This window comes from Typopeltis vanoorti, chromosome 9, assembly GCF_054136105.1.
Source record: "Typopeltis vanoorti isolate ZY-2024b chromosome 9, IOZ_Tvanoo_1.0, whole genome shotgun sequence".
Taxonomy (NCBI): domain Eukaryota; kingdom Metazoa; phylum Arthropoda; class Arachnida; order Uropygi; family Thelyphonidae; genus Typopeltis; species Typopeltis vanoorti.
Window position 1 is genome coordinate 120585335 of NC_143557.1, and position 19384 is coordinate 120604718.

A 19384-nucleotide genomic window follows, 5' to 3' on the forward strand; every position below is an offset into this window, starting at 1 on the left:
AATCTCATATCACTTAAACAGAATGGGAGAGCAAAAGTTAGCAAAACAAGTTTTTTTTTTTTTTTTTCAAAAAATATCAGGAAAAAGACTCAGAGGAAAATCAAAGTCTAGGTAGATTGATACATTGGGATATGCATTAATAAACAGAAATATAAGATCTGAAAATATTGGAGTATTGACAACTAACAGATTAATTTGGATGGAAATTGTTGATAGGAAGAGTAATAATCTACTTTTTTTTCATGTGGTGCTGTTGTATGTGTAAATATGCATGCCCCTCCCTTGTGTGTGTGTGTGTTTATGGTTTAGCACAGGGCTGTCCAAAGCACTGCCCACGGACGGCCTGCGGTGTGATTTTGTGCAGCCCGCCTGTTGGTTTTGATTTTTACGAGCAAAAAAATAAAATAACAATTTGAATCAAATGTGTATTAGATATTTTTATTCTACCACTAATCGATAATCTTGATGTTGATAATTTTATTAGGTGTTTTTACATCACTATATACCCACATGTTTTTCAAATATTAGATGTGTCAAAGGAGCGTTCTTACATTGTTTTGTTCCAACGTGCATGCTCACGGGGAACATGAGCGTGGTTTTAGTGCGCAATTAGTGTTGTTCGTTTGTTCAGCTTTCGAAGTTTTGTCACTGCTGCTCACCAAATTATTAGATATGCATTGTGGTGCGACCCTCGGATAATTTTTTTTTTCTAATGCGGCTCTCTGATTACCTAAGGTTGGATAGCCCTGGTTTAGCATGTTGAAGCAAGTGCATGAACAACATACACTTACATGTGCACATTAATTTTTCTGAAAGAGAGGTGCTGGACAGAGTGTGTTTATGTCCTTGTATTGATACTTGAGAAAGCTTCATTATAGTTTTTTGGGAGAAATGTCTGTATCACTATAATATCTACATAACACACACGGATCTACACAGCACCTGTTTCAGCTCTCTGTAGATCCCTAGGTTTCCCTGTGCTAAATGGTAGTAATTAGTGTAATTAGAGACAACTGAGATAAAAAAAAAAATGATCCTGTGTAGTGCAAAAAACCTTCTCTTCAACAGATGTTATTCTGTAATAAGTTAAGGGGATAAAAATCCCTTATTGTTTTTCAGCTAGTAAGCGAAACTACGATCTGTAACGTTTCTTTGCCGACGAACTGTCAGCGTATCCAAGCGTAAGTGACCACTTGGTAGTGCCACACCACGGCAACTCGTTGCAAAGGTGGAGCAAGATCCCTCACTGTTCTTGATATTTTCTCATAATGTAAAACACACAGCTCTTAAGAGCTGTGTGTTTTACATTATGAGACATTTTACATTATGAGAAAATATCAAGAACAGTGAGGGAGCTTGCTCCACCTTTGCAATGAGTTGCCGTGGTGTGGCACTACCAAGTGGTCACTTACGCTTGGATACGCTGACAGTTCGTCGGCAAAGAAACGTTACAGATCGTAGTTTTCGATCGTAGTTTCGCTTACTGGCTGAAAAACAATAAGGGATTTTTATCCCCTTAACTTATATCAACCTCACCAGAAAAAAATAGCCGTTTGGCTTTTCATCTCAGATGTTATTCTGCTTAGATATGAGCAAAAACAAAGACATTTTATTGTAGTACTAAATAAAGTGCCCTAACAAGCCTGTTTCAAATTTTCATTTGCAGAAAATATGTGGTCACACTGTTCATAATGCAGTAATTGGGTTCAGAAATCATTTGATTTATGCAAGACAAATTTTCAAAAGTAAATATATCTTGAAATCAGATAAATTACATTTGAGATTTTCTTACATTTGAGACAGTTTACAAATACAAATTTTATAAATGAAATTCTATCAAAACATTTGAAACTGGAATGGCATGTATATTGAAACTTTGTAAAAATGTGACTGCCTGATGCAAAACATGGCTTATCGCGAATGTGTTAAACCAGTGGTTCTCAAACTGTGGGACGCAACCGGGGGGGATTGCGTGAAAGAAATTTTCAAAAGTAAATATATCTTGAAATCAGATAAATTACATTTGAGATTTTCTTACATTTGAGACAGTTTACAAATACAAATTTTATAAATGAAATTCTATCAAAACATTTGAAACTGGAATGGCATGTATATTGAAACTTTGTAAAAATGTGACTGCCTGATGCAAAACATGGCTTATCGCGAATGTGTTAAACCAGTGGTTCTCAAACTGTGGGACGCAACTGGGGGGGGATAGCGTGAAAGGGGGAAAGGCATACTTTCCTACAGATAAAAATTAAAACTGCCCTAAATCAGTTTTAAAAATACAGAAAGAAAAACTTTTGATGATACAGGTTTTATTGGCAAGGAATTCCCAACGTTGAGCCAAAAAGCATTAAAGATCCTTATTCCTTTCGCATCAACTTATTTATACTAGAAAGGCTTTTCTGCTTTGGCAGCTATGAAGTCAAAGTATTGTTCATTGTTCAAGACTATATATTGCTAAAGAACTTAGAATGGTCATTTCTGATATTACACCACGTTTTGATGAACCTTGTTCTCAAAAGCAGGCCCATCCATCACATTAGACTGTGACATTTAAATGTTTGATTATTTTTACAGAGAAAAATTAAATACTTGTTAGTTAAATATTGTTTCATTTCAGTACATATTTTGGTTAATTGCAAGTGTTAGAACTAATTTTTATTGTAGAGTTAATATTGTGATACTTTAATTATTTTGTGTCAAAAACTGTTAAATAGTATGTAGAAAACACAAAATAAACAATAAAACGTCAAATTTAGTATGACTTCTATTTAGATAAATAAAACCAGCAAGGGGGATGCTGACAGTGTTTTCTCTTGTCAGGTGGGACTCAGAGGTAAAAAGTTTGAGAACCACTGTGTTAAACCATTCCTGAGTTTAAGACTGATCACTGAAATATCTTACTCTACTTTTTAATTCTGTTTATATTTACAATTTAAAATGATGATAATTTTTATTCTCTTGCAGAATGATTCCTCTCTGGCTTGGTGGAATTTAATGAAATTTGGTATTTAAAATCGCCTTTAAGATTTGTTCCATTATTTGAACCAAAATTATTTCTACAGTATATAGATCCAGAGCAGCTCAGTTCAGTTATTTTGAGAATGAATGCATCGATATTTACAAGAATATGATTGTGAAACACACTATTTTATGATTGTGTGGTTTATTTGTTACTTATTAACATTCATTCTTATTTTAAACATAGCATTATTGCTTTAGTGAAATTTGCTGATTGTATTTATTTTATTTTTTCTCTTTGGACTCAGTATACAGGGCCAGTTTCTGCCAGACGTATTCTGAAATGAAAGCTCCAACTGGACAGTGGAAACAATATATAGCTGGAATATTAACAGGCATATCTGTAGCACTTTGGATCTTTTTGTCACTCAAGGCATTTGGTAAGTATTATTTTTGTCTCAGAAAATTTTTAGGTTATATTGCATAATAATTGAGGTAGCCTCAAGAGGGATGAGTGGATGGATGGGTATTTTCCATGAGGATTTAATGATAAAAATGAAGGGGAGGAATGTTGATGATAGCAGAGAAATTCTGCCTCCTCAAGGTGGAGATACAGAGGAAAATAGTAACATTGATTTTCGAGGTATACAGTGTTATGAATGGAAGGAAGTAGACAGGATAAAATATATAGTAGAATGTTGCTATAGGCATGGAAATGTGATAGGATAAGATACAATTTAGGTTTAGTTAATAATAGAAAAATGATAATTATGAGTGATTTTAATCATTCTTGAACGCATTATGGGAGGTATTATGGTGTGTGTGTGTCATTTTCTTAAACATGTTCATTTACATAAACAGGTTAGGAAAATGATGTGGTTGGTTATTTTGGTTTGGAGTTTGTCGTAATTTCCAACTTTGTGGTCCAGCATGTAACTTGTCATAATTGGAACATCCGTATAATTAGATACTTCCAAGGACAGCATGACGTCCTTGGAAGTACCTAAAATTATCTTCAGTCTTCTTCCCATTCTCAAGTGGGGTGATGTTTAAAAGTGTAGTTATGAAAGATCATCATCATCATCATCAAATTCCTGATATACACGTACTTCAGGGGAGGGAGGATATACAGGATGTTATGATAGTATTACATGAAAACATTACATCATTTCTGACTTCTCTCAACAATTTTTTTCCAAATTAATTTGTTATCTGTCAAGACTTCAGTATTATCAGATCTTATATTTCAGTGTCTGTCTTCTAAGGCATTTCTTATTGTATCAATTCATCTAGATCTTGGTCTTCCTCTATTTCTTTCTATCCTGGCAAAAAGCAGTTGTATTGATAATATTTGTTCTCCCATTCTGTTTTTTCAGTGACCATACCATCTGGGATTAGTTCTAATCCGAATGCTTACAATGCCAAGTTGCTTTCTAATATCCATGCGTTTAATGTGATAATGTCAGTGATGATATCGTTTCACTTCACTAATCTTTCTCTGAAATCTCATATCCATGGTCTCTAGTCATTGATCAGGTATTTTATTTCTAACTAAGCTCTTAGATCCATAAGTTAAGACTGATTTGAATACTGTATTGCATATAGCTTGTTTAGTGTTTTGACTACTTTCTCTTTTATTCCACATACATTTTATTAATTTGACTTCCAACCATACCAGCTTTACTAATTCTGTTCTCTATTTCCATATTAAATTTGCCATCTGCACTAAAAGTTGTGCATTAACTGTTCTATAGATTTTCCATTCAGCATGCAGTTGACGTTTTCACTGTCTTTATTTTTGTTGTCTTTGTCTATTTATTGCTGATTTTCATACCAAATTTATTGGAGCAGTTATTCAGTTTAGTTAAGGAATCCTGCATGGTTGTACTGGATTTATTTAGGAGTATAACATCATCTGCATAGTTAACATCATTAATTTTGATATCACTTCCACTTTTCTTCATAATGTGTATCCTCATCTCACACCTAATTTGACATGAAACTATCTCCCTTGAAATTGCAAGTGATTACCATTTTGTTTTGAGCAGGATAAAATTGAATTTCATATTGAAAAGAAGAACATGTAAGAAAGTTTTAAAGCAAACAAAAGTTGAGCAGCTCTCAGATGTGAACTGTAGACTGAAATACACAAACATTATTCAAGAAAAAATGAAAGAGTTTGAGGACAGGAACCAAACCTTGGAGGTTCAGTGGCAAGCCCAAAAAAAAAGAAAACACTGATTGATTCAGCCAGAGAGGCATGTGGTGCGGTTGTCTGCAAGGAGGATTTTCCTATCCTGCAAGGATAGGAAAATTAGAACTCCATGGTAGACACAGGAAGTTAAAGAGGTAGTGAAGGAAAAGAAGAAGAAAGCATATCAAAAGTTCTTGGCAAATATGTCAGCTTATGCTCTTAGAGAATACAGAGACAAATGTAAGAAAGCTAAACACTGTGTAAAACTAGCTAAACAAAAGTCATGGGAGGATTTTGGTAAGAATATAGAAAATAAATATCAAGAAGGTGGCAAAATATTCTGGAGGTTGTTGAAGAAGCTCAGAAATGGAGGAAGGAGTGTTGTAAAAGGAATTAGAGATGATAAAGGTAACATGAAAACAGGAGAAAAAAGATATACTTGAGGGATGGAGTAATTACTTCGAAAAATTGCTAAATGAAACAAGCAGTGATGACAGCACAGTGGTAAAAAACACTGACCAGGCATGCAGTCAGGAATATATATCCATACTTGAAGTAGAAAAAGCCATCAAAGGCTTGAAATGTGGAAAGGCAGCAGGAGTAGATGATATTTGATCAGAAATGCTAAAGTATGGAGATATAAAAGTCTTACAGTGGCTGCACTGCATAGTTCAGAAGGCTTGGACAGAGGGATGAATTCCAGATGATTGGAGTAGAGCTCTCATAGTACCCATATATAAAAAGGGAAATAAAACTGAATGTGAGAATTACAGAGGTATTTCTCTACTGAGTGTTCCTGGTAAGATATATGCAAGTATACTTGAGAAATGGTTGAGAAGGATTGTGGAAGAGAAGCTTGGTGAAGAACAAGCTGGATTCATGCCAAATAGAGGCTGTCTTGATCAGATTTTCACTTTACGACTGATAGTTGAGAAAGCATGGGAATATAACAAAGATCTGTATTTAATTTTGTAGATCTGGAAAAAGCATATGATAGGTGCCAAGAGAGAAGCTATTCAAAATGCTACAGTTATATGGTGTTAATCGGACATTATATCAAGCAATACTTAGTCTTTATTTGAGTTGTAAGTCAGCAGTTAGAATTGAAGGGTGTACAGGAAGATGGTTTAATGTTAAATCTGATGTCAGACAAGGATATACATTATCCTCTCTGTTATTCATCATCTATATGGATCGCATTATGAAGGAAAGTGGTATTAAACCTGATATCAAAATTGGAGATGTTAATCTCAGCTATTTGCTATATGCAGACAATGTCATACTTCCAAATAAATCTGCAAGATTCCCTGACTAAAGTGAATAACTGTTGTAATAGATATGGTATGAAGGTCAGAATTAAAAAGAAAAGATTATGAAAATAGGCAGACAATGAAAATATCAACTGCATTGTGTTTGGAGAACTATAGAACAAGTAAAACATTTTAGCTACTTAGGCACGATTTTTAGTGAAGAAATTAAATATGGAAATAGACAACAGAATCAACAATGCTGGTATGATTTGAAGTCAACTGAGTAAATTTATATGTAATAAGAGAGAAATTAGTGAAAACACTAAATTAGCTGTATAGAAGACAGTGTTCAAAACAGTTTTAACTTATCAATCTGAGAGCTGGGTTAGAAGTAAAACATTTGACCAAAGACTAGAGACCGCAGATATGAGAGTCCTGAGAAAGATTAGGGGCATGAATAGATGGCATTGTAAAAATAATCATAATTAAAATTCTGAATATTTTTACGTATGTTTATTAGTTTTGTTTTCATAACATGCATTGTCGGCACTTGCGATGTGCCCGTTATGGAAATTGTTTTGTTAAAAGTGATATGTAAAGAAGTCAAAAATTTAATGTACTTACCGGATTTGAATAGTTGTGTTACTTTAACACGTTCGCTGCCACGCTACTTTGGCATGGTCTGTTCCCCTACGCCGAGCAGTTTTCCTTCTTCAAGGTCAGTACGATAATCTCGTTACCGGAGGTAAACGTCCTACGAGTATACTCGTAGTTGGCTTGTACGGAGCATATACGGTCTATCAGAATACACAGTTTTGATGCTAGCCCCACAAGCCAAGCATTTTGGCTTCTTCAAGGTCACTACAATAATCTCGTTCCCGGAAGTAAGCGTCCTACGAGTATACTCGTAGCTGGCTTGTGAAGCAGGTTCACCTACTACGAGTATACTCGTAGTTGGCAGCGAACGTGTTAAACAAATTTATTATGGTTTGAAATATTAAGTTTTGTGTTTTATGAAGACATTCTCTTGTCGCTAACGGAAACAACAGTGTCAGCCATTATACAGTACTTAGTTTCTCGCTTGCCACGTAGTGCGCATGCTTGCCGAGAAGTGTGATGAGCGATTGACAGCTGACAAGAAAGCGTCCGGTATCGGAGTAACGGCTGTAAACAAGAGAGCGTTCGGAAGGAATTTAGAACACAGGCCGGCAGACATTTAGGTTCGGAAGGAACTTAAGTTTTTTAAGTGACAGTTGGAAGAAAATTAATAGTATATTCCGAAAAAGGAATTGTGGAACTATTAAGTTTCAAACTGGAATAAGTATTGATGAATAAAAGGAAAATATTGCTATATGCATTTTAAATGGAATATTCGAGGAAACGCTAATTGAAAGATTAATAATAGATTCCGAAAAGGGAATTGTAGAACTGTAAGTTTTTTTAATTGGAAGAGTAAGACTCTCAATAAGCATTTAATGAATAATAGAAGAATTTGCTATTTACGTTCTAAAGGAATGTTCGAGAAAACTCTGATTAGGAAGTTTCATCTATATTAAAGACGCCAGATCTGACTATTATTTCTACTGAAGAAAAGAGACAGAATTAAGTCAGGAAGAATTAATGTGTGTTACACAAGTGATGAGAAAGGATCCTGTAAAAAATGAAGAATAGAATCATATATCTATTGAAAAGGGCCTTGACAGAGAAAGAAACTGGCTATGAACATTTTTGTGATTGTGCAAACAAAGTGTATAGTCTAGTCTTAAGTGTAAGTTTATTTTTAAAATGCCTTGGATCCAATTAATTTGTAGTTAGTTATGTAAAGTTGTTTGAAGTGTATATATATTGTTTTTGTTTTATTAAATGTGTTTATTTTGTATTTTGGTCTTGAGTCAGTGATTATTTGGATTCTGAAAGAAAGAGTTAAGATCATTGCACCAATTGGAGTGAACCCTTGTGCATATAAAAATATATAGGTACACTCGGAAATAAATAAAAAAATAATTGTTAGAAATAAAGATCATCTCTATGGTAGGATAAATATTAAGATAATATATATGAATATCTCCTCAATATAAAAATCCACCAATTATTAACATCATCAATGGCAATATCATATCAAATATTAGGAAAGAACTTTGCATAGTTAGCATCCAGGGATGCGTTAGCAGAGCTAATCTCAGGTGGTATGGTCACTTAAACAGAATGAGAGAGGAAAGATTAGCAAAACCAGTGTTCTCTGCTAGGTTGGCAGGAAATAGACCCAGGGGAAGACCAAGATATAGATCGATTGATACAGTAAAAAGTGCCTTAGAAGATAGAAATTTAAGAACTGACAATGTTGAAGCCTTGATAAGTAACAGACTGATTTGGAGGAAGATTAATCTTTAATGGTACCTGTGACATAACAATAAATAATAAATTACATGATGACCAGATTAATTAACTTTAATGAAATAAAGGTACAAATATTTCGTTCTGAAATTAACAGTACATCATCAGTGTAGACAACAAGCAATTCAAAGGAATCGAATACAAAGTACATAACAGTCAGTGGATTACCAATTAAAAACTGTTGCCACGTGCTAGAAATTAATATTAATAAAATATTATTAAATAATTCTTAAAAACTATTTCTTTGATTGTTACATAAGATAAGAATCTCCCAAACTTTTGTGAGACAGAGACAATCATTTCAATTCAGATTTGGCCGATGTAAAAAGGCTTCGCATAAAAAGGCTTTCTTTGAAAAGGCATTCGTATTTAAACTTGCATCTGTGGAGAAGACGAGCTTTATCTCGCTGGATATTATGTTTAGTGTCAATACTATGTTGTGTCAGACCAGACTTTTGAGGTTTCATGTATTCGATATAATATTGACACTCATTCATTATTTTTTCCACAGCCTGTTTGTCCAAAGTATGTTAAATTGTTAAATTTAAGTATGTAACAAGTCCAACAATCCAGATCTTTCATCAAAAATTCCACGCATTTTCTTGAACAAATCAAGGATGTTCAAATACAAGACTTGGACTTGTTAGTCAGCTTTAATATTGTTACCCTATTTACCAATATTCCATTATCTGACACTTAATTTACTATATGATGATTACCCTCTGGATATTGCAAAGATTTTTGAATTTGTTATACAGTCAGGATATTTCAGCTAGAAAAACAAGATTATAAACAAGTTGAAGGTACTGCCATGGGTAACCCTCTGTCTCCACCTTTGGCAAACTATTTTTTGAACCATCTGGAAGACACCTTGTTCTCATCCATTCATCCCCAACCCTTTCTTTGGTTTTTTATGTTGATGATGTCTTTGCTATTTTGCTGCATTCTGAAGTGGAACTTACTACATTCCTACAACAAATCAAATAGCCTTCACCCATGCATTCAGTTCACCATGGAAAAAGAAAAGTCTTGAACATCCTTCTTACACGCACAGCCTCTGGTAATTTATCAAGTAGTGTTTATCAAAAACCTACCTTTACTGGCATCAAAAGTCTGCTCCTCACACCTCTCAAAAAATTGGTGTTATCAAGTCTTTAATTAATAGAGCACATAAAGTGTGCTCCTCTCCCTCAAGCTCACAACAAGAACTTTTCACTATTAAATAGTTAATGAAATTTAATGGTTACAACCCTAATCAAATCCAGCAGATAATTGATTCCTATGTTCCAGCACCTCAGGATTCTTCAACAAACCACAGAGTTTCAATCCCTTATATTTCTGCCTTCTCAGAACCGATTGGCAGAATTTTGAAGAAGTATCATCTCATTTCTGCATATTTTCCTATCAACAAAATTTCTCACCTGTTGCCATATACAAAAGAAAAACTGGCACCTTTATCATTATATAGCGTTTACCAGATACTGTGTGAATGTAATTTAACATACTTTGGACAAACAGGCCATTTGTCCAAAGTATGTTCTTTGTTCTGTGGAAAAAAGAATGAACGAACGTCAATATTATATCGAATACATGAAACCTCAAAAGTCTGGTCTGGCACAACATAGTATTGACACTAAACACAATATCCAGTGGATTAAAGCTCGTCTTCTCCACAGATGCAAGTTTAAATATGAATGCCTTTTCAAAGAAAGTTGTGAAACCCTTTTACGTCGGCCAAATCTGAATCAAAATGATTGTCTCTGTCTCACAAAAGTTTGGAAGATTCTTATTATTATTATTATTATTATTATTATTATTACGGGCAACTCCGGGGAGTCATTAGACTCATCGAGGGAGGCCCCAAATCATTTTCATCACAACTATTCGACATTCATACAGTATCTATCATACCTCGCCTTAAACTCATTCACTGTCACAGCATCCACCACAGACTCAGGGAGCGCATTCCACTCATTCACTACTCTAAAAGTAAAGAACCCAGCTCTAACACCTTTACCAACCACACTTTTGCCCAGTTTCCATGGATGTCCCCTAGTCCTCCCACAACCAGCCCTGTTCTCAAAAATATCTTCTGAATTAATTTTATAGAAACCCCTCAGTAATTTGAATGTCTCAATCATATCTCCCCTCCTCTGCCTATCAACCAATTTTTGCAACCCACAAATCCTCAACCTGTTCTCATACGGTTCATTCCACAGACCTGCTATCATCTTGGTCACTCGCCTCTGGATCCTCTCCACCTCCTCCCCATCAAGAAGAAACCTAGGTGACCAAATCTGGGCACAGTAGTCGAGATGAGGTCTTATCAAGGCTCGATACAGAGGAACAATAACCTGCTTGTCTCTGCTTGTCAACGTATTCTTCAGCAACCAAGTGATTTGATGAGCTGATATGACCACTTTTGCAATGTGTCCCCTAAATTTCAATTCCTTATCCACCAACACTCCTAATTCTCGTGCCTCATCAATTTCCTGGAGCACGGTTCCACCAATGCAGTAAACTGCCTCCAATCTTTTCACACCAAAATGCATAACCTTACATTTTGCCACATTAAATTGACATCCATTATCCCTAGCCCAGACCTCCAATCTATCCAAATCATCCTGCAAAATTTTGACGTCATCTGCATTCACTATTGCCCTACCCAACTTCGCATCATCCGCAAACAATTGAACTGTTCCTCTCAGATCCTTTCCTATATCATTTATGAACAAATTAAACAGCAGTGGTCCAAGAACAGATCCTTGTGGTACACCACTAGTCACAGGCCGTCTTGTGGACTCTACTCCTGAGTAAACCACTCTCTAATATCTCTCCGTCAACCACCCTCCTATCCATCTCACCAACCCTATGTCCATTCCCATATGCTGCAATTTACTGATTAGAATTCCATGTGGTATCCTGTCAAAGGCCTTAGCAAGGTCCAGTAGAATCACTGTAAACCCATTACCCTTATCCAGTTCAGCCGTCACTGTGTTATAATACGTGAGCAAGTTACTGAGGCATGACCTACCCTTCACAAAACCATGCTGTCCCCGATACAGTATCCCATTTTCTTCTATCCAATCTTGTATTTTCCTCTTGACTATTTTCTCTAAGACCTTGATAATGATTCCTGTTATGCTGATTGGCCAGTAATTTTCAACAGCAGCCTTGGAACCACCTTTGTGCAGTGGAACTATTTTCCCCTCTTTCCACCCCCTTGGGACTGACCCAGTCCTGAGGCTCAAATTAAACAAAATGGTCAAGGGCAGTGACAATTCTTTGGCCGCTTCACGTACGACACGAGCTGGTATACCATCCAATCCCGCAGATGTATTGACATTGAGGTTCTGTAATAGTGGTTCTGAAATCATTCATCACAATTCCAGTATAAGCTGTTGGTTCTTCCATTTCCGCAAATTCACCACCTGGATGATATACTCTTGCAAAGTGCTCGCTCAGTAATTCCATAACATCGACTGATTCGGTTACCTTCCTACCCTCAGCATTTTTTAAGATCATTCTACCATGAGAATTTTTCCTTTTACTTGCAACATATTGAAAAAACTGTTTGGGATTCTCTTTAGCCTGCATGGCCAATTTCCTTTCGTAATCTGCTTTTGCTTTTCTTACGACCCTTGTTACCATCCTGGCTTGAGCTTTATACTGTTCATGCACCTGATGATCACCCTTCTCCTTAAATTCCCTCCACAATTGTTTCTTTTTTTGCAGCTCAAGCTTAATAGTGTTATTCATCCATTTAACCCCTACCTGATTTATTATTCGGACTCTTGGTATACAGTCAACCATTGCCTCCTGCAAACAGTTCTTAACAACCTCCCATTCACTATCAACATCCAGCCCTTGCAGTTTTACATGCCATGGCATTGAGCCAAGCACACACCTAAGCTTGTCATACTTAGCAGCCCGGTAATTCCACATGTACCCTGTCTTAATTGTAAATTCGACTCCTTTAGCCACCTCCCAAGTCATGACCTTATGGTCACTCTCACCAATTGGTGGCAACATGGTCATGTTCGTTACAGCTACATTCTCAGTTGCAATTACTAGGTCCAGCACTCTCTTCCCCCTGGTATTTTCCAATACATGTTGCCGTAGATAGTTGTCCCTTAATAACTGCATAAAATCCAATTCCTTCCTCCCATTTGCCCTCTCCTCTTTCCAGTCAATGTTACCATAATTGAAATCACCCATAATAATTACCCTCCTTCCACTCATTTCTTCTATTTGCTTATGCATACTATCCCCACCATCCACTCCATCACCCGGCCTATAGCAGCACCCAATTGCATATTTTGTTCTGCTAGATTCTATCTCACACCAAACAGCCTCAAATGTGCTTTTTTCCCCATCCTGCAGTTCAACTTCTATACTCCTTGGCTGAAGCTCATCAGCTATCATCAATAACACTCCTCCCCCCTTTTTATTCACCCTGTCACTCCTGAACACGCTATACCTGTCGCATTCAATCCCACTAGCTTTATCATCTTCTGTCAGCCATGTTTCACTAATACCGACAACCTGTGGCCTGGAAGTGCCAACCATGGCCAAAAACTCTTCCTTCTTGTTCCTAATACTCCTGGCATTAGTGTACATGAATCGCAGAAGCCTATTTGTCCCATCCCTACTTTGATGCCTTATACTAACTATCCCATTCTGATTTGTTGTCCGTTGTACTCGCCCAGGCATAATATACTCATTCATACACTTAACTGCCCCCCCTAAAGTCTGCATATCTACTCACCCCCTCTTAATAAATCTAGTTTCCCTGAGTCTGTACATCCACTTCCACATCATTCATCAACACTCTTTCAAGTCTCCGTACACCAACTCCATTCAAATGTAACCCATCCATCTTATATAAGTCCTTTCGCCCATCGAACTCATTCCACACATCCACAAATTCCACACCACTCTCCATGCATAACCCACACATAAAGTCATTGGCAATTTTGGCCCTCCTTCTAAGCACTTCGCTTTCATACCGCGGTAAGATACTCACCATCCTAACTCTCTCACTCTTCTCTTTTGCTACCTCAAACAACTCCCCCACATCCTCTATCATTTCCATTTTGTCCTCTTTCAAATCATTCGTTCCTGCCACGATTATCATCTCTTTCACCCTCTGTTTTTGCAGTCGAATAGATTCGCTGACGTCCTTTATGTTTGCACCCGGCTGGTACGACTTCGTTAAATTCTCAATTATTACGCCTCTTAATAGCGAATCCCCATACAGCACTCGCTCCTTCATTTTATTGACGTTTACGAACATTCTATGATTTGCCGTCACAGACTTCCGCCGGTTATTTGTCGGTACGTTCAACACACATTTTTCCATACGCTCCAGTTGTCTTCTGGCTCTGTGAATCGCGCCATTCAAACGGGCAATTTCGCTACTCGCATTTATCTCACCATTTTCATTATCGATCAAATCATCCATTCTTTCTGTGTTTCTACCTTCATTTACACTTTCAGCGACGCTCTCACACCTATCTGGTACTACCACGCAATTCTCTAGTACACCGCCATTTTCTACATTCTGACTACCGTTAACGATATCAGTCTCGATACACGAAACGCACTTGAAGTCCTCATTCTCTTTACACTTTCTACACATATTAACTCCACTATCACTTTCTAACCAGACTCCTACCGCTCTTCGCAAGGCATACATCTCACAGACAGCACATTGCATAAATTCGTTTACATCAAAACTCTTAAACAAACATGGCGACCTGGCCGCCATTTTTTTCTTTATCGGTGCCATGTGTACGCTATCTTTTCTTAAAAATAATAATTAAAATAACAGAAAACACGCAAAAATTGCACAGACACACCAAGAAACAAAAAGCAAACAATACTACTTAAGATTTCAGTAAAATATCTAATGTTAACACAAAATAATACTGATCTTTTCAGGAGCTCTCGACAAACCGACTATCTAATCCGTGCGACACCAGTCGACTTATCTTATGTAACCATCAAAGAAATAGTTTTTAAGAATTATTTAATAATATTTTATTAATATAAATTTCTAGCATGTGGCAACAGTTTTTAATTGGTAATCCACCGAATATTATCTACTTTGTATTCCATTCCTTAGAACTGCTTGTTGATGTACTGTTAATTTCAGTACGAAATATTTGTACCTTTATTTTATTAAAGTTAATTACTGTGGTTATCATGTAATTTATTATTTATTTGGAGGAAGATTGTAGATAGGAAGTTAGTAATGATGTAAATTTCTCATGTAGTGCTATCATATCCTGTACACTCCTTGAGGGTACATGGCAGGAATTTGGTGATGATGATGAACTATCTCCCTTCTATTCTCACTGCTGCCTTACAACTGACTATATATATAGACTATATATATTGCTTGATATGATCTTGTAACCTTAAAGCATTTGAGCATTACAAGCTTTTTTTTTTGAAGGAAGAGAACTGGAAAACAATAAACAAAACTGCAGATTTGGAGTTAGAGAGAAAGCAAACAAGCCTGGAGTGTTTATCATTGATATAAATATGATTATTGGGAACCATCCACTATGAGATTCAATCAAAACAATCGCAGAAGAAGAAGTAGCTGGATTTCTGGATTTACGAAGCAAATAAAGCAGTAAAACCAGTGTATTGTATCTGTATATCACGTGTTTTTATGGCCATTTCACTTGTCATATTGTATCAAAAACCTAAATTTCGGGGAGGAAATCAAAGAGCAAGAGCTAATCCATAAGATGTTAGTTTGGTATAGACCTCAGTGGCCAAGATGATCAGGGTGCCTTGTTGCTATCAAGAATAACTACATGCATTTTTCCAAATCTTTCCATGACCAATGTTCAAAGGTGAGCAAGGTTAACATGCTGTTGAACAATAAAGGTAGAGTCATATTGGCGATCACTAATAAGCTGATTGTTCTCCAGGTAGTGAAGAAGCTGGTTGTTGATGACATTCTGTTGATGCCATTGCTTTTGGGAGTATTTGGTAAAAGCAATGGGGTGATAGTTTTATGGCTGACATTTATTTCCCATATTTTATAGATAGGCAGGATAAAGACTACTTGTTTCCATGCTCTTTGGTAGATGGTAAATGAGTTATGATTGCTTATATAGACAATGCAGTATGGATGTTAATTCAAGTCTTTATTCATAACTGGAGAGATATCACCTATCCAAGAGACTTATTAATGTCAAGGCTATTGATTATTTTTCTGATCTTCTAATGCAAGATCAGAGAGGCATCGGCAAGCATTTCTTGGTATTGTAGGTGTGTTTTACCTTAGGTGTCCATACAAGAGTTGTAGAAAATTCCAAGAAGTCTGCTTATCTTTGGATGATGTTACCATTGTTCTGTCACGATTGGGTAGAAGTTTTACCCAAACTTCTCAAAAGTGAGAAAATCTCTTTCAACTTTAAGTTACGCGAATAAGTAGTGTAGCTCTTAATAAATTCAGACTATATTTAGGCAAAACAGGGAAGTCACCCTACCAGCTGTTACTGTCTGCTCTGATTTCTTTGTTTCTTCCATCAACTTCTTGAGAGAAATGAAGTAAGCCCTGGCATATTTACATATTACTGGAAACCTGATATCTTTTCATCATGCCTTTACTGTTCTGTTTATTGTGTGAGTTTCATTATATTGAAATTATCCCATGGTTATGGAAATTCTGAGTTGTTGGTAATTTCTAGTAAGAATTAACATATGATATCATAAACTCTTGTTTTGTGTTATAATATTAAATTGTACATTATTTTGTCATTATAATAATTTGCTTATTTTCTCTAATTACCCTTTTTTTTTTAACCTTTACTACATTGATGAAAAGCATGAAAATGTTTATTATGATTTGACTTTTTAGGGCCTTTATAAATTCAAATGCTCAAGAGTTTGATTAATTTTATTAATATACTACCTAGATTTGGTAGTTTGACAACATGAAATCTTTGGTTAGAAGTGGCAGCTATCTGGATTCTAAGTGAACTGAGCTCTTTACATGACTGTGGCTTTATTAATTTTTTGGCTTCATTTTCTTCTTCTTCTCCCTACTATGTATTAGGCCTACTGGCCTGTTACAGAGCTGACTTGAGCTCTTTTGAATCGTACCTGTCCCGAGGATAAGGTGACTAGCTCTATGCCTCCAGGTACATCCTATGGCTGTATCTCATGTGTTCACAGGGCTGGTTTACATGCTTTTGGGAGAAAAAACCTCAGATAAACTGATTTGAAAAAACCCTGCTGTCCACGCCCAAGACTGGTTAACTTGGCTATGTCTAAGAAAGATCCTTAAGCTCCTCACATCGGCAACAGGAATCGAACCCAGGATACTCCTTTTCCAGGCATATGATTGCGAAGCGCATACCCACTAGGCTAACCATACCGATGCTTTATTAATTTATGAGATTAATTTGAAAATTCTCTAAATGCTTGATTCATGTGGAATTTTCTGTCTTTATTTCTCAAAGAAAAAAAAAATTTAAATTTTATTACTACTTTTTTTCCTTGAACAACCAAATCAGCATTATTCTAAAGCAGCATAAATAGGAGTATCATATATTTAGACCTTTCCTCTTTCTGCCACTTTTTTTAATGTGCATTCTGCCCACAAAAGGTTGCAACATATCACACTTTTATCATCATTTATCATAACTCCAGCACTGTGGATAGGATAAGGGTTAGATTTTTTTTACTTTATTTTATGTGAATCTATAAAAAGCTGTAAGTTCACATTAGTACCAAAGGCAGGCTGAGGTTAGATAATCTGGAAAACTTACTTCAGAAACCAAGCAAAAAAGAAAACTTTTTTTAAATGAAATTTGTGTCCCCTAAAGCAGTTTGTTTTGTAAGCAGGTTGGTGGTCTTACACTAGGCAGTAAAATTCATTAACAAAACATCCATACCCACAATAGGATTCAAACCCACAGTCGATTGGAGACACTATCTACTCAACCAAACAGGGAGAATGATTTTCTATCAGCTATTCATTTTAATTTTTTTTATATTAAAAAAATTAATATAATGATAAAAATTTGTTAAAATGATTGTGATAGTCATTTTAGTGTACTTGTCAATTGAAGGGGGGGTGTGTGTGTGTGTGTGTGTGTGTGTGTGTGTGTGTGTGTGTGTGTGTGTGTGTGTGTGTGTGTGTGTGTGCGTGTGTGTGCGCGCATTCCTTAAGGAGGGGATAGGGGTGCCAGACTTCTGCGACCCTTCGTTGATATCATTAATGTGATATTTGGTATAAGTTTTATGTGTGTTTCATTAAATTACTAATAAAATATTATGGTCCAAAATTTGGTTGTTCATTTACCTTTGTTGTTTTCTTTTCTTTATTAGTGTATGGACCTTTACCTACATCCTTTTCAGATGAGGCGAAGGCTGCTCAACTTGAACGGATGATTGCTCTAAGAGTTAATCCCATAGATGGACTTACAAGTAAATATGACTATGAGAAAGGAAGGTGGAAAGAATAAATGACTATTTTTTAATGAGAACAGTATGTCCCCTTCATGGGTTTCTTAATAGTTTTTGCCACTAATTCTCTTCAAAAGCAACTTCAGTTCAATCAGTGGTTTGCAATTTTTGATAGTTTTCATGTAAATTAGATGTTTGAAATTGTCATTTGAAAGGATGAAAAAATTACATTTTTCTGGCAGACCCATAGATCTGTAACAAAATTGGAGAGTATCATAGTCATTGGTGTGCAAAAAAAATTTTTGTTCTAAAAATAAATATATATATATATCAGTATTCAGTGCATTGTGTAAAATGCACATGTTTTCATTTAGAATTATTAGCCCAGAAAGGGAAAAAAGTTTCATCTGGATAATAAAGGACACTCACTTAAGTTTCTTCTTTATTATTATTTGGTAGTACTATAATAAACTTTATTCTACAATTGTTTCTACACTGATATTTATTCTCACTTTTATAAATATTAATATATGATATTAAAAGTCTTAAGTGTGTACATAGCGCTTTTCGTGGCATTTTATAATTTTAACTTGCAACACATACTATAGAAATTATCTTGTTCTGTTATCTTGCGCTTGTATACTCCATGTATACTCAGAGTGGGAGTGTTAAGAGGAAGTCGGTTATGTAAGGAATGGAAATTCAAGGATTCCCGAGAAAGTGTAAATGTATTAATTGCTTTAGCAACTTTTTTTTACTGCCCTTGGTTCTTATGTGGCATTTTAATCTGTTTCAAAAATATGCTTTATGTTTTTTTTTTATCTAGAAAATTTAATTAGTTTTCTAGATAAATTATTTATTAAGTTGTCATTTTGCTGGATTTCACACCATTTCCAGAGTGCAAAAATATATCCATTATTGAACCTGGAGCAATACATTCAGATAGTTATAGAAACAATTCAAATTATAACTGAAAAAGGAAATATATTTGACCTTCACTATAGCAGACTTATATGTACCACAGTAATAGCTTTTATTATAGGATATAATTTGTATAAAATTTCTTTTAGCACAGCATTATATCTATGTGACTTTGGTTAGGAATTTTCAGTGTTATAGTAAGCGAATTTGTTGTATTGGTGTT

The 19384-nt window shown here is 35.6% G+C and overlaps 1 protein-coding gene across 2 annotated transcripts in view; it reads left to right on the top strand.

Moving 5' to 3' along the window:
• The window catches only part of LOC150103477 (cytochrome c oxidase subunit 4 isoform 1, mitochondrial-like), a 62393-nt gene extending 43720 nt beyond the window's left edge, over positions 1-18673 (top strand). For both annotated transcript variants that reach the window (XM_090398219.1, XM_090398220.1), the window contains exons 3-4: positions 3276-3407; positions 18163-18673. In XM_090398219.1, coding sequence (XP_090254345.1) covers positions 3276-3407; positions 18163-18299 — 269 coding nt within the window. In that variant the 3' untranslated portion in view covers positions 18300-18673. The remainder of the gene's footprint in view (positions 1-3275; positions 3408-18162) is intronic.
• Positions 18674-19384: the final 711 nt, after the last annotated feature.